Here is a 23,851-nt window from a genome sequence, read left to right as displayed (position 1 = left end):
GCCTTGTGGATAGACCCCTTCTTTGCTGCAGACATCAGTGTTTGAGCATTTTGGCTTGACGCATGCCAGGCAAATGAACCTGAATGAATAACATTCATGTGCACTAAAAAGCATAAGGATATAGAAAGGAGCATAAGTCCCTGTTACAAGATGATGGATACCTCTGGGAGGAGGAAGGGCCATGTGAGGGGGACTGACAAGGAGTACACAGGACTGGAGGTGGTCTTGGTTCATTATGTTAGTATTTAGGTCTTCTTATATTTATGCATATTTTCCAATACATTTTTTAAGAAGAAAAAATTGACCACCTAAGTTGCCAGTGAACTACTGATAAGAAAAAGGAACAGAAACAAGAACTCTTACCTCTTTTCTAGTGATTGACTCTTTGTTTAAGAACAGATTCTAGAAAGGTTCCCTCCCTGGATGGCACAGAATAGTCTCATGATAACATACAGACAGAGCAGTAATGGTCAGCACTCAGACCCCATCAGGATTAAGTTGCAGCGATTTAAACTCCAGCTGTACTGAATGAGGAGACCCTGGGGTATTGGCAGAACTAACCTGAAACTGGACCTATACTGCTTCTAACAAGAAACTGAGCTGTTTTTCAGAGACAAAAGAACAAAACCACAAGTCATACAGCCAAAATATGCACAGAGGAGAAAATTTTGACCTCAGACAACACCCAAAAGCAAAGTTTCTCCTTCCACAGAACCAAAGGACTGGGATAAGACTGGAGCCTGACTGCCGGAGCCCTTTCTGAAGCAATGAGTCTGCCGTCCCAGAAGAGCTGGTGTTAAAGTCCCCTTCACCACACCTCATCATAAATGGCTGAGCCCCAAAGCCCTTCAGTGAAAACCTGCCCCATGTACCAACGCTTTTACCCTAAAAGCCTGGCCAAACCCCAGATCAGGGAAGATGCAGATGTGAGCCATACCTCCTGTCTCCTGCCAGCTGACCTTGAAATAACATCTTTCCTCAAAAATTGTGCAATAGTATTGGCTTCTGTGCCCATTGGGTGATGAACCCTTGGCTTGGTAACACTGGTCCCATCTTTACAGCCATAAAGTACGATCTCACCCGAACTAGCATGGACCATATACAATCAGCTCATCAGAAGAGCAGCGAATCTTGGAGGCTCCCTCATGGTCCCTGCTGGATGAGCATGGATGGTATTGGAAATGAAATTCTTTACATATTTCAGTATTTCACATGGCATCAAGCTGACTCACCTGCTGCTCCATGGTGCTTGGATCAATAAAAGTCACCAGGTCTATGGAAAAGTGACCAATCACATTTTTCATTTTACATGCCTTCCCAATTTGAAGGCACAAAGAACTGAGAACTTGGGGATCCACTGAGGTCTGAGGAATGGTGGTCCCGGAGGAGATGAATGGGCCTTCAGCATGAAACTGGTCTCCTGTTGACAACAGCCTGATTTCTCCATTGGGTTCTATCAGCATGTCCACCGTCACGTTGGTAATACTCTCTGAAGGTGGGTACGCTTCAACCACGCCTCCTGGGGGGAAAAGCATGGAGTGGGTAAAAGGACACACTCATGTGGACTGTGCCCATTAAGAGCAAGAGGAAAAAACCCAGGCTTTGGCAGAGGGACTCAGGCTCAGAACCTGCATCTGCCATGTCTCGTGAGACTTTGGGCAAGTAGCTTCAATTCTATAAATTTCCTTTCCGTCATTTCTAAAATCAGCATAATAAGACCTATCTCACCAGACAGTTGTGAATTTTTGTGATCTATAGTATTTAGTCCAATGCTTGGTGTATAGTTGGACTCAATGAGTGGTGGTTTCGATCCTAACTAGGAAGACTCTGTAAAGATCATCAAGCCTATGCCCATTCATTATAAATGATGAACGTGAGGTCTATAGCAAATCCCTCGGGGGGAATTAACTGCCCACAGGTCACAGTTTGTACCTTGAGGACCACTGCGCTTCCTGTTCAACTTCACTGCTTTTTCAAGTTCTGACAGGTTAGGGCTTTTATCAGACATAAGAGAACACTAACCATTATATCAGCCAAAGGACTTCTCTATATAGCTGGTTTGTTTTAAAATATGGAGCCAGAAAATGCCTCCATTCTTGAGAAACAGGTAAGCTTGCTCCATGCTGATAATGGGAGCTTTATAATTTATCTTATTTCACCTTCTGCTCTGAATAGCAAAAATCACAGAGTCTAATTTGTTGTTTAGGTGCTAAACTAAATTGACTCTGCAGTCACATGGACTGGAGCCCGCCAGGCTCCTCTGTCCATGGGATTCTTCAGGCAAGAATACTGGGGTGGGGCTGCTATTTCCTACTCCAGGGGATCTTTCCCAACCCAGGGGTCAAACCCGCATCCCCTGTATTGGCAGGCAGATTCTTTACCATTGCACCACCTGGGAAGCCTGCCCACAAAATTTACATGGCCCTATTTTCTGTCTTTAGGCCTAACCTGTAAATTTTACCGTATATATCCCTTTTATAGAAAAAAAATTGACTATTATTTGTGAAGAATTAGATAACATAATTTAAAAGTATTCCTAGACAAGGAAGCCTCTGGAGCCCAACAGTATTAAGATAAATTTGACATGTATGTTGGGAATTTGCTGGGAGGTGACCTATGCTCACAGGCTTTGAACAGCATGTATGGTTAAATCCTGAGATTTAAAAATGTCTCAAATGCAGCTATCTGTTACTTTGTACAAAAGGCTCTTTTCATTAAATGTCTATAAATGTGGCTGAGTTTCAGAAGGAAAGCTAATTCATCTTCTTGGTTGGTTTGAGATATGCTTTTCTTTAAACAAGGTTTCGAGTGTGTGCTGTACCTGAATACTGGTTGCTGGAGATTTAGCAAGGTGAAAGTAACAAAACAATAATAACACAATGCACAAAAACAAGCAAAAAACCTATTGAGTCTCTCTGATTCAGAAAACTTTGTGGCTTTCACTATCACCTACATTTTGAAAGATGATGTTCCAGTGAAAACACATTGTCCTTTATCGTTACAAGGTTATTTTACTTCAAAGTAGCTTATTTGTATTGTCTTCTCAGTATTAGGACCACAGTCTTTTTAGTGTTAATTTTTTTCCTTTCGAAGTAATTAATCCCCCTTTTAAAAAATGTATTGCCTTTGATATAATGCTTTGACAATGTAGAAATCAAATCTATAGCACATTTTGCGACTACAAGCACACTGCAGAGAGTAGAAATGAAATGAAACAGGCAACAGGGAAGAGGGCAGGAGATGGTGGCCTTAGGGTCAGGAAACCTGGGTGGGCAGCCTCGCTCAGTCAGTAACCATTTTATGCAGGGCCTGCTGTAGGCTCTGGGCTCAGAGCTGGGAATAGGTTTGAAGGCACGTGACTCCCCAGAACCAGATTTCTGAGACGTGCTAGAATTGTGGGCTCTAACTGCGTTCCCACGCACCATGCACTTGTGGTGTGACTTTGTCCTAGTCACTTCCTAGCGTTAAGCTTGTTTCTTCGTCTATCAAAGTGTCTCAATAAAGCTTGTTCTTCCTCCTATAAGCAAGTATTGTGCTTACAACATGGCTGAAATAGAGGAAGAAAGGATAGAAATGACAAAGGCTGAGACAAAGCCTAAGCTTGTGGTTGTACAGCTCACGTGAGACGGCGAATGGGAAAACCCTTTCTAAGCTCACGTGAAAATAGTAGGCTAGAGGAAGGTCTGCAGGCTGACCTTGGAAGATCTGGAAACTTCCGAACATCCTATCATGTATGGATCTGAGATCTTCAGGGTCTTCCCCTCATAACTTGAAAAAAATCCTCTATTCTTAACCATTTTTTGTTGTGAAAGTGTTAGTCGCTCAGAGAGCGTTAGGTCTCACTCTTTGAGACCCTTATGGGGGGTAGCCTGTCAAGTTCCTCTGTCCATGGGATTCTCCAGGCAAGAAAACTGGAGTGGGTTGCCATTCCCTTCTCCAGGGGATCTTCCCAACCCAGGGATTGAACTCCGGTCTCCCTTATTGCAGGCAGATTTTTTACCGTCTCAGTCACCAGGGAAGCCACCTGGTGTACCTACCTACTTTATTTTCTCCCATTTATGCACAGGGTTGGCTTAGTTTTACTTTTCTGGTAGTGGGTTTATGTAGAAATTTGTAGAATCACAGAAATTTATATTTGAGAGGACACTAGAGATTGTACAGTATAACTGCCCTCTGCTTCTCCCTGCACCAGTGAAGAACCCCTTCTCAGCATTCTTGTTAGATTGTGGGCCGTCCGATCTAAATAATTCATTAACAGTGTGTTTACTATGCCCTTCCACCCGACTCTGCCTTGCAGTGTAAGTGGATTTTTCTTTTTCTATACAATCTCATATCCTGAGCTAAGAGGTATTCCTTGGTAAATATACCCATTGTCTTTAGCCAAGATTCCTGGAGTAGCACAGGGGTAGACTTTTATTGGCTCTGTTAAGTATTCACAGAGTGATTCGAGGAGAGTTAGTTAATCTTTTGTACCTCAGTTTCCTTCTCTGTGAAGTGAGGGTGATAATGGTACCTACTTCATAGGGCTGTTAGGAGGATTAAAGAAATTAATATAGGTATGCTTAGAATAGAGTCTAAGGACTTCCCTGGTGGTCTAGTGGTTAAGACTCCATGCTTCCATTGCAGGGGGCATGGGTTCGATCCCCAGTCAGGGAACTAAGAACTCACTTGCATCACATGCCATGAGGCGAGTCTAGCTCATGGTAAGCACACACTGTGCTTATTATGTTGTTTTCACTGTGCTCCTCTCGCCATTGGGTTGTTGCTGCTGCTGTTGTTATCATCTGATATTATTACGATGTGCGTGTACGCATGCTGTGTTGCTTCAGTTGTGTCCTGCTCTGTGCGGCTCTATGGACTGTCGCCTGCCAGGCCCCCCTGTCCATGGGATTCTCCAGGCAAGAATACTGGAGCGGGTCTCTGTGCCCTCTTCCAGGGGATCTTCCCGACCCAGGGATCAAACCCATGTCTCTTACAGCTCCTGCACTGGCAGACAGGTTCTTTACCACTGTGTCACCTGGGAAGCCCTATTATTATGATATTATTATATATTTATGTTATATGTTATCATTTGCCAGTGGTGAATAGAGTGAAGAGATAGCTTCTGGGGTCTGTATCCTAGCCTTCTCTTATCATGTCTGTGGGTAAGCATATAAGAATATCTACCTTATACTGTTACCTCCTAAAGAGTGAGGGGCAATGTGCTGTAGCACTCCCACAGGACCTCCACAACTGCTCCATTCATTCCCTCATCCACTGACCTGCTAACATCATCTGAAAATTGAGAAGTCAGGGGGCTTTGCTACAGGACTATCAGTCAGTTCAGTTGTTCAGTCGTGTCTGATTCTTTGTGACCCCATGGATGGCAGCACGCGAGGCTCCCCTGTCCATCACCAACTCCTAGAGACTACGTAAACTCATGTCCATTGCATCAGTGATGCCATCAACAATCTCATCCTCTGTCGACCCCTTCTCTTCCCACCTTCAATCTTTTCCAGCATCAGGGTCTTTTCAAATGAGTCAGTTTTTCGCATCAGGTGGCCAAAATATTGGAGTTTCAGCTTCAGCATCAGTCCTTCTAATGAATATTCAGGACTGATTTCCTTTAGGATGGACTGGTTGGATGTCTTTGCAGTCCAAGGAACTCTCAAGAGTCTTCTCCGCAACACCACAGTTCAAAAGCATCAATTCTTTGGTGCTCAGCTTTCTTTATAGTCCAACTCTCACATCCATACATGACTACTGGAAAAACCATAGCTTTGACTAGATGGACCTCTGTTGGTAAAGTAATGTCTCTGCTTTTTTGATATGCTGTCTAGGTTGGTCATAGCTTTTCTTCCAAGGAGTAAGTGTCTTTTAATTTCATGGCAGCAGTCACCATCTGCAGTGATTTTGGAGCCCCCAAAATCACTTTGGGCTCCAAGACTATAGTGGGTTCTTATTTACAAGGTCTAACTTCAGAACTGAAAGTGAGACCATTTCTTCTCTCCTAGAAAATGGAAGGAGAAACTAACATTTCTTGAAGACTTATTTTGAGTCAGGCTCCCTGGTAGAAACCTGCATATATGTATTTCATTGAATCCTGACAACAACCTCGTAAGTAGGTGAGGAAACTGGGCCTCCAAGGGTTTAAGAACCTTGCTCAAGGTCAAGGATGAGATCCAAACTCAGGTTGTCCAAACTCAGTATTTTACACAAAAGGAAATTTTTTTTTTTAATCTTATAATGCTAACAGAGCTGACCCTGAGTGAGATCATGGAGTTGGCAGGGTCTCTCTGATTCCAAAGCCTACTTCTCAGGAGAAGTCTGTGGTGCCAAAATATGGTCAGAATCTCAAGCAATGCACGGTATGCCTGGCATGCTTAGTTCCTGTTTACTTAAGAGGCTGAGTGCAAGATAAATATTTAGGCAAAGTTTCAAAGAAAAATCTGTTTGGAGGAGCACTTTTCTAAACCAATGTAAGAGTTTCTAGGTATTCACACTGGCCCCAGGTTGACCCAAAACTAGAATTCAAGGTTGTGCAGACCAAACCTCAATAGAAGCTTTACAGTCTTATTTACCTTGACTGAGAAATGTTTGCAGGAATTTCCTCCATGTTGGGAACCGTTTCTCATTGACTGGCTGTGCGTGCTGTGCTAAAATGCCCGCCAGCTCCTCGGAGATCTTCACCAAAGCTGGCTCCTGCAGAAACAAATTAAATAGAACCACAAGCAATTTTACTACAGAAATGAAAACTGCTTGTGGAGTGATTAAAAACCAGGCCTCCAACAGGCAAAAAAAATGTGGTTACTGTTTACCCAGAGTCAGAAAGCCATTTTGAAAATTTTCTCTATTTTTTCCAGCCATTTCAATTTTCATACCTCAAAGTGATTTGGTCCCAAAATATTGCCACTAATCGTGCCTGTGGTCTCCAAAAGGCAGCCTTCTGCCTGGGCGTCAGGTAAACCCGGTTTCAGACCCACAGCAGCCTGACCAATGGCATGTCCTCGGACACTGTGCCTCCTCACTCTGGGCCTCAGTTTCTCATTGTGTAAAAGGTAGGGTTCACTACCTTCTCCCTCAGGTTCTTCAGACTGTAATTTTTTTTTATTAAAAATTTTTTATTGAAATATAGTTGATTTACAATGTGTTAATTTCTGTTCAGCAAAGTGATTCAGTTTTATATCTTTTTATATTTGTTTCCATTATGATTTATCACAGGATATTGAATATAGTTCCCTGTGCTATATAGTAGGACCCAACCTCCCTCCCGACCTGGCTCAGTCATGTCCAACTCTTTGTGACCTCGTGGACTGTAGCCTGCCAAGCTCCTCTGTCTGTGGGGATTCTCCAGGCAAGAATACTGGAGTGGGTTGCTATGCCCTCCTCCAGAGAATCTTCCCAACCCAAGGATCAAACCCAGATCTCCTACATTGCAGGTGGATTCTTTACCATCTGAGTCACAAGGGAAGCCCATAGATACTAAAAGAGTAACCCATATATATGCTGCTTTCTAGAGACTCACTTCAAAACTAAAGACACACACAGTCTGAAAGTAAGAGAATGGAAAACAGTATTTTACACAAAAGGAAATGTTTTTATATCTTACAACGCTAACAGAGCTGACCCTGAGCGAGATCATGGAGTTGGCAGGGTCTTTCTCAGTCACCTTTATCTCTTTAAGCCGTGCCCTTTCCCGCTGGTTGGGGGACCTCCATGTAACTGTGGGATCAAAGCCTGAAACCATGGCTGGATACTGTAGAGGTGAGATTTCATGAGGTCAGGTTGGAAGAGTGAGGTGGGATTTCAGGAGGCTGGGTGAGAAGAGAGGTGGGGAGGGAGGTCAGGTTGGGAGAGTGAGGTGGGATTTCAGGAGGTTGGGTCAGAAGAGAGGTGGGGAGGGAGGTCAGGTTGGGAGAGTGAGTTGGGGAGGGGTATGGTTCTCAATCACCTGATGTTCCGCATTAGGTCACAGCCTCATCTGACTAGACATGAGGTGAGGTTGGCCCCCACCCCAAGGTAAAAACAGTAGGAAACCCTCTGATGAATAAAAAACTGGGCTTTCTGACATAAAGAGACTTGGTTTGTGACATAAAGAGACTTGGTTTGTGAGGATAACTTTTTGGTTTTTTTTGCAAAGTCTTAGACTAACTACAATTTTTTAGATAAAAGCCACCTCTTCAGATTTCATTTCTGTCAGAAGAGCAGCTTTAGGCACCAAACATCTGATAGGCAGAATTCATATTCAAAATGGGGGACATTGACAAGAAAAACTCAGGCTTGTTCTGGGTTGCTGGGGAAATTTCTAATCTGTGAGTGGACATCAGTTATTTGGAAGAATCAGAAAAGAATCAGCTTTGGTGAGTGGGGTGGAAAGGAATCTTAGAAATAATCTGTATAGCCATTTATTTTCAATTTCTGCGCCATTATAAAGTGATTGTCCTTCCCCCTCCCCTCAGCTCCTTGGAACATCTGGCTCATTCTGGGTTGAGTGCCCTCTGAAAATCTACAATGGAAGACAAATATCTGAGCATATACTCTGGGCAGGTCCCAGTAACCTGAATAATGTCTGAAATATCTAGAAAATCCTGGTGGGAGACTCTCATCAGTCAGTTTAGTAAGTGCTTGACATACAAAACCAAAGTGCCACAAAGAAGGGAGAGTGCCGCTGCTCACCCTCATTCAGGATGGCTCTCTGCACAGTCGGGGACGTTAAGAAGGGCTGGGGAAGCCGGCTCACACAGCGAGCCTCCTCCTCAGGAGGCAGAGGCAGGGAAATTGCTGTCAAAGCCAAGCACTTCGTATCCTGCACAACTGATGCTTTCTCTGCCCTTTACTGTACATTACTAACCTCGTCTCTCCAAGGCCCTGCATTTAAATCATAAACAAGCACACAAAATGTGCAGTTCCAACAACCTGGACTGCCTCTCATGATTCCTTCTTTGAGCATTGTCCTCCAAACCCATCTTTCTTCTTACTTTATAATTGTCTCTGTTAAAACTACTCTACTCTATTGAAAAAGACCAATTGTCTGTGATTCATGCAGTGCCCCAAAGGGGCGAAACATGGCTGTGGGTTCCCACTCTGCTTATGAAACTGAGTATCAAGGAAGGAACCCATGCAGGGCAGGCCCTCTACCAGGACAGTGGAGACTTACTTTTTGTCCTTCCCTGATTGAAGGTGTTGAATCATCTACCTAGTGATCTGCTCTCTGCTATCACATCAAGTCAGCCCAAGAGAAATAATTCACTTATTCATTCATTCATGCAAGAAATGGTAGGTTCTTCAGTTCAGTTCAGTTCAGTCGCTCAGTCGTGTCCGACTCTTTGCAACCCCATGAATCACAGCACGCCAGGCCCCCCTCTCCATCACCAACTACCAGAGTTCACACAAACTCATGTCCATCGAGTCGGTGATGCCATCCAGCCATCTCATTCTCTGTCATCCCGGTCTCCTCCCACCCCCAATCCCTCCCAGCATCAGACGCTTTTCCAGTGAGTCAACTCGTCGCATGAGGTGGCCACAGTATTGGAGCTTCAGCCTCAGCATCATAGTAGTTGAAATCATTGAGACTGTCAGTGGGATGGTGGTTGTCAGGGGGACAGGGAGTGGGGAGTTAGTGTTTAATGGGTATGGAGATTTGGTTTTTTAAGACAAAAAGAGTTCTGGAGCTGGGTGGTGGTGATGGTTACACAACATTGTGGATGTAATTAATACCATTGAACTGTAGACTTAAAAATGGTTAAGATGGTAAATTTTATTTAATGGGTATTTTACCACAATAAAAAAAATTAAGGAAAAAAATTAGATAATGTCAGATGTAACTTAACTAAGGAAAAGAGTGTTTATGTGTTGTGGTGTGGGGAGACTAGAGATGGAGGTGAGACAATGAAGGAAAAGATGAAAGCTTTTCTACCTGTCTCAAAAGTGAAAGTCGCTCAGTTGTGTCGGACTCTTTGGGGGGCTATACCGTCTATGGAATTCTCCAGGACAGGATCCTGGAGTGGGTAGCCTTTCCCTTCTCCCGGGGATCTTCCCAACCCAGGGATCCAACCCAGGTCTCCCGCATTGCAGGCGGATTCTTTACCAGTTGTGCCACAAGGGAAGCCCAAGAATACTGGAGTAGGTAGCCTGTCCCTTCTCCAGGGGATCTTCCTGACCCAGGAATCAAACCAGGGTCTCCTGCATTGCAGGTGGATTCTTTACCAACTGAGCTATGAGGGAAGCCTAAGTCTCAAAACTAGATCCCTATTCACTTAAGTCAAAACTCCTCTGTACCACACACAAAGGCCCTCTGTGACCTGACCTCTGATTCCTAAAACAGCCTCTCTTCTCTCTGTCTTCCAGCCTTGCCCCAAACTGCGCTGGCTCAGTCTCTTTCTTCTGCCTTCCTTCTTCCACTCCTTCCTCTGCGTGATTCCTTCACACCCTCTCTGAGTTAGTCCCGGTCACTCCTCCTCCAGGAAGCCTTCTCTACTATCACGTGGGGCTGTCCTTTCTTCACGTTCTCCAGCTTCTGGGGGCTCCTTAGTGGCCTGGTCAGGCTCCCAATACTCAGCACAGGGAACACCCAATATGTGTAGGTTGCAATAAACACAGGGACCTGGCCCCAAACAGCTGAAGTTATAGGATACGGGAAAATGGGAAACCTTGCAACAGGCTCCCACCTTGCTGCTCAGGAACCACCTGGCGGGGATGACTACTTAAGAACCAGTTCTTCCTGGGTGGACTTTATGAGATTCCCAGCCTCTGAGGGACAATGGGAAGATAAATGAGGTGACATTTATAAAGTATGACTTCAGATGCAACATGCTATGTGAGGGCCAGTAATTAACTCGGAAGGCTGTGGCTTGTGAGAGGCATCTGGACATGGTGTCAGGCTGCCTTCACTGCCTCTGCTTACAAAGCCAGCCATTCCACCTTGATCCACGCGTTTGTATTGTGTACAGCAGAGAGGTAAATTTCCTAGAGGAAAGTCTGCTATGGAAATCATGTCCCATTGTGAGAGGCACACAGCTGAAGGCCCTGGGAGGGAAACACTCGATAGGGGATGCTGGGGCACATGGAGGCAGCTTGGGCCCACAAGCTCTAAAAGATATTCAGAGGAATAATGGGGTGGGGGTATTAACTGTTCGATTTATTTCTGTGTTTTGAAAGCATCTGATAGAAAATAGAAGGATTATACTAAGAATAGCCTTAGCTCCATTGGGCCTTAGCTCCATTGAAGAGATGTCAGATGTAAGTTCTTGGCTTGGAGAGAGTTTCTGTTCTGCTCAAACGTAATTATCACAACTTTAAGGGCAGATGCTGATGAGGGAAGATCTGTAGCTACTTGGGTTTATTCTGTTCAGAGTAAACTTAAGTACACACTGATGCCCACAGCCACAGACATATAAACCATAGTATACCACCCCCAAATTCACGTGAATCCTCAGAACAGTGCTCATGAAATACTTTCTCTTGTTACAGCAGGCTCACATCCATTATCTCCTCTGATCCTGACACCAACACTCTGAGGTGGGCGAGCACAGGATTATCCCCCCTGCTTTACAAACAGGGAGCAGAGGCCCCTAGAGTGAAGAGGCTTGTGTAAGGTCACTTGCTGAGTTACCAGATTCTGTTATGGGGTGATTTTCAACACGAGACTGAAGACAGAAAACAATGGAATTGGGGGAACCATTGCTAGTTAGCCTTGTTCCCCCTACATTTTACCCTTGCAGTGTGTGTGTGTATGTAGAATATCTGTTACAAGCCAGCAACCAGGGCACAAGATTCTCTGTCTAACATATTTGTGAAATGAGTAGTTCAATGCATCACATCAAGGCGATAGACTACTGGTTAGTGTTTCAGAGAGTTTATCAAACACATGGAACAGATCTTTCAGAGCTCACAACTCTGGGGGCATGAAAAGGAAAGCGTAGACCTCATGGATGATAGCAAATGTTAGAAAAATACCCTTTAGATTTTGAAACAATTCCAGATATTCATTCCATTTTAATTGCACCTCTTCTGGCAATGCACATTAGCTGCCGGCCTTTGTGGAGCTAATAGCTCTAGAGTAATTCCCATCCAGGAGGAACCTGAGCCACGCCTGTGCCAGTGCACAGCTTTGTCCCTCTTTGTCCAGTATCCATATTTACCCCTCAGAGTGCGTCAGCGATAGTCATGACCTTGGCAGGTTCCAAGATCACTTTAGGGCCTTCATCAGTCTGACCAGTGCATCCTAAAGATTCTTGTCTATCAAGCGTGGCCCTTGCCTCTCAGCTCTCTCTCTTTTTTCTATCAAGAAAGTGTAAATTTGAAAGAAGAGGTATTTGACTGAAAGAAATTCAGGATATCTCAGGGGAAGCTGCTAGCATATCCAATTTAATATTGCCCTCAATGACTAAAGCTACTTCAAGCTCCAGAGAGTTAACTTTCCCAAGTAAATTCTAAAAGTGTGTATGTGTGTGCATTTGTGTTGGGAGGATGAGAAAGGAGGAAAAAAGAATACAAATCAGAATGCTCTAAATACCAATCACCAATACTTCTTTTATTTCATAAACCTCTTTACTAGATCTGCAGTGATGAATTAAGTAAAATAACTTGTCAGCTAATCACTTTTGATCTTTCACATCAGACATTATTTGGTGTTGTTCAAAAGAGAAACCAAGGGGCCTACCAAGATGATTCTGCTTTTACAGAGCCTTCTGGTATCCCCAAATGGAGGAATGGAAGGTGACATAGGGCCAAAAGGGCAAGACAATCACTTGAAACTAAGCAGGGATGTCAGTATTGAAAGAGGCCGTCTGGACCAACATCTAAGACAAGTGCCTCATGTAACAGGAGAGGGGAAGGGGCTTCTACACTCATACAGCAAGACCGCAGGAGCTCTCAGCCACCTCTGGCTCCGGAGTAAGTGTTCTCTATTGCCCCCGCTGCCCTCTTTCAGAGGGAAATACGGATTCCAGATTCCGTGAAAGGTGCTCAGGATTTGAAAAGGCTAGCAGCACAGAGGTGGAGAGAAGGGAAGGATTCCTAATCTGAATGTGAACTTAAGAAGGGTACTTGGTTGCACAGGACGCTTTTTATGCTGTTGTTATTATTGTATTTTAAATTGTATCTATACATTTTTGACTGCACCGGGTCTTCATTGCTGTGTAGGTGTCCTCTGACTGCAGCAAGTGGGGCCTCCTCTCTAGTGGCGCTGCACAGGCTTCTCACTGCAGTGGCTTCTCTTGTTGCAGAGCATGGGCTCCGGGTGTGTGGGCTTCAGGAAGTTGCAGTTCATGGACTCTAGAGTGCGGGCTTAGTAGTTGTGGTGCACAAGCTTAGTTGCTCCATGGCATGTGGGATCTTCCTGGACCAGGGGTCGAATCTGTGTCCCATGCACTGGCAGGCGGATTCTAACCACTGGACCACCAGCGGAGTCCCGACAACAGCTTTTTTTTTTAGGTAAAACAGTAGCTCTCTCTTATTGAAAGCTTACCATGTGATAGATCTGTGCCAGGGGTTTTTATATTTATTATCTCAAAGCCACTCTCTGAACTAGTTATTACCATCTCCATTTCATATCACAGCCATGAAGTAGCAAACTGGGATTCCAATCTAGCTGCTACCAGTATGCCACAGTGAAACGAGCTCTGTGTCTGTAACTGCCATGGGTGGGCACTGATGGTCCATCTGGGTCAGATTAGATCATCCACATGTGATGCTAAGTTTGTGCTGTGAAATTTATGAAAAATGGCAGAAATTACATCTGCTGTTGGCTGCCCAGCATCTCTGTCTTCTTGTTCCAGGTAATGATATCCCCAACTTCCTTTTAGGAACTGTTCCTACCCCATTCTTAGCTATGTAAGAATTGGGAGTAACCTCACACTCAGCTCCAAGGAGGGGCCCCTGGTTAGCAAAGCCATACCCTGGCCACAGTGATTGGTTCAGGAGGGGCACATGACCCAGTCAGGCCAATCAAGTATTAGGAAGCACTTGCTGGGGCCCACTGAGAAAGAAGCCTTTATGCTTTTCTGAGAATGCTGCCTGCTGAGATTTTCTCTCTTCCTATTACCTTGACTAAGAACAAGCTTCAGAAGCCACTGGCAGCCTCCCAGCAACCCTGGGGACCACCAGCCTTAGGATGGAGCAGATGTTATGCACAGTATGGGGGAGGGATGGAAAGTAACTGGGTCCTTGTTGATACTGTGCCACTGGAGTAAGCCTTCTCTCATGGTTCTTTACCATCTGAGCCATCAGGGAAGCCTGGATTAGGCCTTCTCTGATGTCAGAGACAATCTCTGGATTTTCATTTAGCCGAGATAATAAATTCTCTTTATTTTTTATTTTTACTTTAAAAAATTCTCTTTATTGTTAAAGTCACTTTAAGCTGGGTTTTTTGTTATTGAATATTAAACTAAACGAATGGGTAGACCAAACCATGTACCCACAATCCATGCTGGACACGTAAGCCAACAAATGCTCCAATCATTCCATGCATTGGTTACTCTCATTCGGCAATCAGTAGTGAAGTTTCCACTCATCCCTTTCCATTAAGATCATTAGCAATCGTCCCTCTTTAGGGTGTAAAAATATGCTGAGAAGATGAAGAAAAAATGAAAATGTCTTCAGCAAGTCATAAACTACTTCCCACACCTACTTAAAGTTTAAGGACTGCCTTAATACTCCATGTTTAATTGTTAATTGAGAGTTTAAAAATCAAAAATGCCAACTTTGCCTTCGATGAGATGGAAAATTATGCTGCTGTAGAAGGTAACATAATGTAAAACAGCCAACATTACTAAGGCACACAAATGTTTTTGGTATGTAAAATTGCTTTGTAAAATATTTGCTCCATCTGCTGAAAGCGGCAAAGACAATTTTCCCTTGATAGCTAATGGCCCATTTCGGCTGTGTGGCAAGTGATTCGCTGCGGTGGCGGCTCTCATTAAACAGAATGGTGAAAGTGCGGTATATAATTCCATACTTATGTAGCATTATCCACTCGCTGCTTCTCAAGGAGTCTGTCCCTCATTATCCAGGCCTCCACCTTGCACCAACACGCAGGCCTAGCAGTTGATTTGACTTGAGAAGCGCTTTGTCCAACTGAGGCACATATGTTGCTTCTCCATTCCAAAACTCAGCACAACTGCTTTGCCCCGACCAGAAACACTGGAGAGGTTCATTCCCTTTCAACTTTCCAGCTCTTCAACGGCTGTTTCTTTTTCCCCCTCTCCACAGGGGGCCCTGATTTTCTTTCTAGGCTCACCCTGTCGCGCTGCATGCTGGGGCCTTCAATAGATAAAGATTAAGCATTTCTTGAAATTCTTAATTGAACTTTGCACATAAACAAAAGCAGGAAAAATTTTGCTTGTGGGCTAACACCGCCCATAAAAGCCCGACAGACACGGCCTTTGGTTCATGGTAAATGTGATGGTCTGTGATCTCTCTCTTTAAAGGAGTTGTTTACACTATACCCTGAATTACTTCAACATCTGCTAAAGGAACAGTTAAAAATAAATAATCCAGGGTGGTTTAGAAAAAGAAGAATACGTTCATGTTTGGGGAACGATATTAAAAAGTAGTTACAGCAGCAAGTGACAGATTTTTAAAGGTATTTTTAATGTTGGAAAATGGGTTTAAAGGCAATTATATTAAATAATAGGGATGCCAAGTAAAAATATATGACTGCTTTAAAGATTACGCAATATTTTAAAACAGAAACCACACAGTTTAAAAATCAACTATAAGTCGAAGTGGCCGCCATACTTATTATTATGGCTAATAGGTTTCTTTCCAATTAGAGACATATCACTGATTGAGAAAACTGCATATGCTGAAAAAGCTCTTTAGTTGAAAATTAAAAACAAAAGAAAACACACGTGCCCTTTGGACTTGATTTTTCATTCAAGTAGTGGGGGAAGGGGTGAATTTGTCAAATGAAGTGAGAGGCTTACAGGAGAATTTATATTTTAATTTTATACCAAAGGAATGGGCAAAAGCATCTGCTTTCCCTAATCAGATTCTGTACCTTCCTTGATATTTCCACAGGTACAGAGGTATATAGTTGAGGCGGATGGGACAGCATTATATATTTATGATTTTTTTCCTACAGACCATGTTTATGAAAATACCAGGGTAATAAAGCAGTGAATTCCAAAAATGAGGATTTGTTTGCTCTGGCACAATTACACAGAAGTCCGGGTCTTCTCAAGGCCACCCCTCGCTTGCCGAGGGGCACGGAGGACAGACGACCAGAAGCAAATGGCGCAGGGGCCGGCAGAGGAGAGTCAAAGCCACTCTGAATCTGTTCCAAATATCCGTGCTTGCTCTGTGGCTTTCAGCAAAGCAGATATTTCCAAAAGAACTCCAACGGGGCCTTCCTGTGTGTGAAAACACTAACCAATTCTTGTTCCTCTCATCTTTTGCTTTATTCCTTGCTTCCACGCTGTTATTGCGAAAAACTGGCAGTTAAATTCAATTGATTCAAAATATTCTGGATCCATATGGCCGCCAACCCTGGAGCTGAGGCGGGGATAGCGCCTCACTGCTGTTCTCAAGCATTTGCCTCTCCCCTAGTCCCCAGATGGTGGGAGTAACATTTAAACCTCCTTTTCTCTGCCTTGTACAATAGACCTTGGCACCATTTCAACTGTTTACTCCGGTAATTAACAGCTCTGATACCACAACAATTACAACTCCTACACTCTCGCCACAATAATGCTATGAATTAGTGAGAGCTAATGGCTGGAAGGTAGAGCGTTTCCAGACTGTGAGATCTGTGCATTTTTAGAATAAAATAAAAGGTACAAACAGCACGCTTGCAGTAGACAATGATTACCTTGTAATTAGTTTACACAAAGCTTCCTATTTAATGGCAAAATGCTGTAATTAACGTGTGACAGAAAATCAAAGGGTACTTTGTAAGCATATGAAAAATTAACACTGCAGGCCCATAGCTTTATGTACTGATTAGAAGCATATTAAATCAATAGGACACACAAACCAACAGCTTGTATAGCTGATTATTATAGGTCCTCGGAAGGGGGACCCAGCTTTCATTTAACTTGGGGAGGCAATTTTCCTTCTCCTGTCATCTTCCTCAGGCACTGAGAAGCACCTCCAACCCAACCCTGGCAGCTTCATGAAAATAACCACTGAACTGGAAGAAAACATTCTAAGTCATTTTCAGAGATAAGGAAAAATATGTAAATGATTAAGACTTTCCAATGATTGCGGTGACGTGCTGCTACACTAATTAGAAAAGACACCAACTGGAACCAGAAAAATGAAGCAACTGGGTCTCAATCTTGTGGTCAGAAAAATCTCTAGTTTATCAGGTCAGTGCCTCTTTATTCAACATGTAGGATGCTAAAATAACTGGAATTATTTTCTATTTTCAAATTATAAGAAACCAGGCTGCTAGCAAGGCTTATTCTTTTAAAGGCATTATCTGGGTAAACCATTGGGTAGGCATACTTTCGGAGAAGGCAATGGCAAGCCACTCCAGTACTCTTGCCTGGAAAATCGCATGGACGGGGGAGCCTGATGGGCTGCAGTCCATGGGGTCGCTACTAGTCGGACACGACTGAGCGACTTCACTTTCACTTTTCACTTTCACGCATTGGAGAGGGAAATGGCAACCCACTCCAGTGTTCTTGCCTGGAGAATCCCAGGGACGGCGGAGCCTGGTCGGCTGCAGTCTATGGGGTCACACAGAGTCGGACACGACTGTGGCGACTTGGCAGCAGCAGACATACTTTGGTCAACAATCTTGTATCTTCAACAGTCACAATCCTATATGATAACTGATGCTTAGAACAATATTCTGGAAACCTGAAAGGTGCTATGGGACCTTCTGAATCACCAGAAAAAGATTAAGTTGTACGTACTTGTTCAATACTACCTACAATTTAATTATAATGCAATTTTGTGGTAATGTTAATAACACATAGCATTTTTTGAGGTCTTATGTGCTAAATATTGATACATTGGCAGCCAATTCACAAGGGTCATCTCATTTAATTCTTACTACCTCCTCCAGGAGACAGGTACTAATATTATTTCTCTTTACACTTGAAGAGATAGAGGCTTGGACAGCTGAAGTTATTTGCCCATAGTTCCCCTCTGCCCCAATAACCTCCATTTGCCTAGTCCATGGAACCCATGAAGCCAGACCACCTCCTACTTATCCTGAATGTTCAACTATTCAGACTGGTCTATTTCAAACCTTATTCTGCTTAAAAGGAAATTTACCACATCAATCTGGAATAGGAGATATAAAGAAATATAAAAAAAATAATAAAATATTTGGTTGCTTATCCAAAAAGCAGGGCTTTTTGAACATGTGAATTGTCCAAAAGAAATCTTTAATTTTTCAGTAATTTTTACTCTTTCTGCACACATGTTGATTTCTTAATGTAAATTCTTTAAGATAATGGTCTCTGTTGAGAATATTTTCATGGAATAAAATAATCTTTTCATGGTAAAAACAAAACAAAACAAGAAGCAGGGCTTTAAATACTCACGATATTTTTAATGCCGTGTCTGATTGTAAAGAAAGGCTGCTTACTCTAACTTTTCTGAGACTTTACAGGCTCACTAAAATGATCTCGTGAGTGTATTAAGTTGAGAACGGCACTGAAAATTTGTCACCCCCATGAATGATCAAAGGGTGACATCTCAAACTCACCATCCTCACCCACTCACATGAGTAGGTAGGTGAGGCAGCTGGGTTGCAAGCTGAACCCTAGAGACTCTCCAACAGGGCTTCTTCCTCAAAACTCTGAGGCGTGTGTACTAACGGCTCTTTTACCTCCCAGCCGACTGGCAACAGGACAGCAGCTGCCCTGTCAGTCAGGAAAGGGAAGACGCTCGAGAGCGATGGCTATGGGGCCTTTGTGTTTCCCACAAGTCTCTGTAGAAAGCAGGCAATGTGCCGCAAGGGCAGCAGGCCACAAAGGCAGGGACCAGAGGGAGAACGCTACTCCAGGGTTTTCAAACAGCGGGTCTTCTCTAAATGGATTCAACTCAGTGTGGCCAGGGCAGCGGACCAGGAGGAGTGGATGTGGGTTCCAACCTAGATGCGGATCGTTGACTAGCTATGTGAACTTGGGTAAGTCACTTCTCTTCCAAGGAATCTATTTCTCCATCTGTAAACAGAATAACAATACCTTCCTTCTCAAAGTGGTGTGGAAGTAACCGAGTAAAAACTTCAGAGGTTTTCCGAGATGGAATGAGTCAATTCAAGTAAAGTGCTGAAATGCCTGGCACCCAATTGTCCCTTGCCATCAAAGGAGATTGATGGTAGGACTCCCATGGATAACAAAATCCAAGAATCCTCAAGTCCCATATATAAAATGGCATTGCTCGCCCTTGGTATGTGGGTTCCACATCTGCAGATTCAAATATGCAAGGGTACAAGGAAATGTCAAAACATTTCCTTGTGTATTCATGCATGAGTCTGTGTGCATGTGTATAGTGTATTCATGGGTCTGTGTGCATGTGTGCTAAGTAGCTTCAGTTGTGTCCAATTCTTTGTGACCCCATGGACTGTAGCCCTCCAGACTCCTCTGTCCATGGGATTTCCCACACAAGAATACTAGAGTGGGTTGCCATGTCCTCCTCTAGGGGATCTTCCTGAACCAGGGATCAAACCTACGTCTCTCGCCTATCCTGCCTTGGGAGGTGGGTTTTCCCCATATCAATCTTTTATTTGAATAGCATTTCATTGTTTACAAGCACTTTTTTACAAAATAATTTTAAATCACATGCATATATCACATAATTTTTGTCAAGTAGTGGAGAATAGTATACATGCTAAATCATATTCTTGGTAATTTCATGTATTATTTCCAGTAGCTTCTTTGTAGCTTTTTGTTTTTGTTTTTGGCGATGCCACAGGAAGTGTGGAATCTTAGTTCCCTGACCAGAGAATGAACCCAGGCAGTGAAAGTGCCAAGTCCTGACAACTGGACTGGCAGGGAACTTCCATCTTTGTAGATTTTTTAAAGTCAGTCTATATAGCCAGTAATATCAGCTGCAAGTAAATTCAGATGGGAGGTGGGTTCTTTATCACTAGTTCCACCTGGGAAGCCCATTCATGGGTCTGTGTGCTTAGTTGCTAGCTGTGTCTGATTTTTTGTGACCTCATGGACTGAAGCCTACCAGGCTCCTCTGTCCATGGGGATTCTCCAGGCAAGAATACTGGAGTGGGTTTCCATGCCCTCTTCCAGAGGATCTTCCCAACCCAGGGATCAAACCCAGGTCTCCTGCATTGCGAGTGGTTTCTTTACTGTCTGATACACCAGAAAAACCCAAGAATACTGGAGTGGGTAGCCTATCCCTTCTCCAGGGGATCTTCCTGACCCAAGGATCGAACCGGGGTCTTCTGCATTGCAGGTGGATTCTTTACTAGCTGAATTACCAGGGAAGCCCATTCGTGGGGGTCTACAAAATGCTAAATCTCACATCGAGGCCAGCATTCTGGCAACTACTTTTCTAAAGCAGTGTCACCAGGTGTCACTACTATCAAACCAGTTTTCCAGGAGTGAGGGAGAGAAGTCTCCCTTTATAAACAGAAAGGAAACGGCGCAAGAGGGACTAGTACCACAGCAAATGTCTGCCTGGGTCTCCCTGCACCGTCTTAGGTGAGAGTGTCCAGGAAGGATTTTTCCCCTGCAGGTGTGTCTTTGCTTAAGCCTTTATTCTTACTAAATGAAAATAAATTCTCTTGTCTCTGGAGTGGCAACTTTGGAGCATGCACACATGTGTAGATTCACTGAAACTTAATAAGCATTGAGTATTTAAGTGAGTGAGTTTACTGGAACCTTTTGGGGGAAGTAGATTTTGTTAGCTGGCAGGATAGGCACAGATGGTAAACAATCTGCCTGCAACACAGGAGACCCAGTTCAATCCCTGGGTTGGGAAGATCCTCTGGAGAAAGAAATGGCAACCTACTCTAGTATTCTTGTCTGGAGAATCCCATGGACACAGGAGCCTGGTGGGCTACAGTCTGTGGGATTGCAGAGTTGGACACAATTTAGTGACTAACACTTTCACTTTCAGGATGAAGAGAGTAAGGTTGGTACCAAGACACCATGGAAAAAACTGAGAGTTGTGTTGTTTTTATTGTGGCTCTTATGTAACATTCTGCTTTTCCTAAAATCACTTACAGGTCAACATTGATTTTTAAAATGTGACTTCAGTGTTTTATCATTTGTTGATTCTATCACTTTGTTTCAAGTCTCAACTGCAACCAAATAACTCTGGTTCTCAATTATATAGGTAGAAAAAAAGATGATCCTTATAGATCCTTGAGTCCACACTGAATCATGACTACATCTAAAACCAATATCTGCATAAGACGCAAGAGAATCTCAAAATAGTTCAAACCCCTATAAACAGCACTGTTTTTAATCTGTTGCCTACAACATACCAATGAGAAAAATCATGGTATCGTGTCATAAACTGCTATGCAAATGATGCTATTTGTAAGTATTAACATAATTTAGTACTTACAGTCATATTCTCATTTCTAATAATTCTCCCAGAATGGAGTCTTTCTCTGGACTCTTAGCCTGCAGGATAGTCTTTCATCAAGAAGCTGAAATTTTTAATAACCTGCCAGCATATGTTTTGCATGTGCCAGGCTAGGCTTGATGACACAACATCTTCATTATCAAAAGAAACAGGTCTACAAACTGTAATAGGACATTAAAACATGCCTGTGCTCATAAAGTAATGCTTTGATGTCTAAATGTGCACCATTATGATGGTCTTCTGGAACAAAGGATAATTCTAATCCTAAATTCTCAATAGCTACACTCAGTGGAGATTGCAGTTCACTGCCACTCTGAATGCGATTTCACTTTGAAGGCAAAAGAATGTCAATAGTCTCCTACCAAAAAAAAAGCTCTTCAGAAGTATTTTATTTTTTTATTTTTGGCTTCTAACAACATCATGGTCAAGCACAGGTCTCAGAATGTAAAAAGATTTCATAATAATTATTTTCCCTTGTTAAGTTAAAAAAATTTAGACAGATAATTAATTATTCATCAGTTCAGTCACTCATGTCCGACTCTTTGCGACCCCATCAATCACAGCACGCCAGGCCTCCCTGTCCATCACCAACTCCCGGAGTTCACTCAAACTCATGTCCATCGAGTCAGTGATGCCATCCAGCCATCTTATCCTCTGTCGTCCCCTTCTCCTCCTGCCCCCAATCCCTCCTAGCATCAGAGTCTTTTCCAGTGAGTCAACTCTTTGTGTGAGGTAGCCAAAGTATTGGAGTTTCAGCTTTAGCATCAGTCCTTCCAATGAACACCTAGGACTGATCTCCTTTAGAATGGACTGGTTGGATCTCCTTGCAGTCCAAGGGACTCTCAAGAATCTTCTCCAGCACCACAGTTCAAAAGCATCAATTCTTCGGCGATCAGCTTTCTTCATAGTCCAACTCTCACATCCATACATGACTACTGGAAAAACCATAGCCTTGACTAGATGGACCTTTGTTGGCAAAGTAATGTCTCTGCTTTTTAATATGCTATCTAGGTTAGTCGTAACTTTTCTTCCAAGGAGTAAGCGTCTTTTAATTTCATGGTTGTAATCTTGTCACATTTGACAACGTTAACAATAACACCAAATGTAATTGGTGGCAATTTAAAATGGTATAGTTTAAAATATTTGAAATAAATAATATATATTCAGATTTCTAAATGCAATTCAGCTATATGTCAATATGTTAAATATTTTTAAAACTTAAAATCAAACATTTCAAATTTATCATAGTCTAGTATCAGGCAAGCCACTCCAGTACTCTTGCCTAGAAAATCCCATGGATGGAGGAGCCTGGTAGGCTGCAGTCCGTGGGGTCGCTAAGGGTCGGACACGACTGAGCGACTTCACTTTCACTTTTCACTTTCACACATTGGAGAAGGAAATGGCAACCCACTCCAGTGTTCTTGCCTGGAGAATCCCAGGGACGGGGGACCCTGGTGGGCTTCTGTCTATGGGGTCACACAGAGTCGGACACGACTGAAGTGACGCAGCAGCAGCAGCAGCAGGAGAAATCTATAAAAATTATTGATTTGAAATACTGAGGCAAGCAAATACTTTGTATATTAACACTGAAACTTCCCAGGTAGTGCTAGTGGTAAAGAACCTGCCTCCCAATGCAGGAGAGGAAAGAGACTTGGGTTTGATCCCTGAGTCAGGAAGATCCTCTGGGGGAGGGCATGGCAACCTATTCCAGTGTTCTTGCCTGCAGAATTCCATGGACAGAGGAGCCTGTGGGGCTACAGTCCATGGGGTTGCTAAGAGTCAGACATGACTGAAGCAACTTAGCACACAAGCACACAAACACTTCAATTTTTTAGATTAAAAAAAGTCATACTTTTCATGGTTTAATCTCAACAGTTTTGCTTAAAAAAACTTTTTAAATACAAGATGAAATAAAATCCAGTCCAAGGAGAACACAAGAGCAACCTCTATGGGCGTCAAAATTAAATACATTTTCCTTTGCGTGTCTTTTTTTTTTTCCTTAGGAGAGTAATTCACTTTGGTATCCTTTAAATAATATGTAAAAAGCTGGCCATGACAGGTACTGCATTAAGTCCATTCACTGATGGAGGAGGAAGAAAAGCCCAGAATAGATCATGAGGAGAACTAACATTTATCAAAGGGAACTCTCCCTTCTGACTGTTCTCTAGATTTATTCATCATTTCATTTTCAGAAGAATAATGTGTGCCGCTCTCTGTGTGCCGCTCCCTTTCTATCACTTGTGTCTTGACTCATCCGCTTCGGTAGTGGGATGCTCAAAGCAGGTGCAAATCACTGCAAGCCACCACTACAGAATTTGGCAGGGAAGGAATCAGTTCATGGAAAATTTGTGTCTGAATTTTC

General features: G+C 43.2%; 1 protein-coding gene across 1 annotated transcript in view; it reads right to left on the bottom strand.

Moving 5' to 3' along the window:
• IQCH (IQ motif containing H) overlaps positions 1-23,851 on the bottom strand; it is a 247,554-nt gene that overhangs the window by 67,903 nt on the left and 155,800 nt on the right. Inside the window, exons 16-17 of the mRNA XM_055436103.2 lie at positions 6,561-6,681; positions 1,233-1,519 (exon numbers count right to left, since the gene is read on the bottom strand). Of these exons, the coding sequence (XP_055292078.2) occupies positions 1,233-1,519; positions 6,561-6,681 (408 nt within the window). The remainder of the gene's footprint in view (positions 1-1,232; positions 1,520-6,560; positions 6,682-23,851) is intronic.

This window comes from Moschus berezovskii, chromosome 9 (genome assembly GCF_049115385.1).
Source record: "Moschus berezovskii isolate FMDL1 chromosome 9, NW_MosBer_1.0, whole genome shotgun sequence".
NCBI lineage: Eukaryota > Metazoa > Chordata > Mammalia > Artiodactyla > Moschidae > Moschus > Moschus berezovskii.
This window is presented reverse-complemented; position numbering and strand designations above follow the sequence as displayed.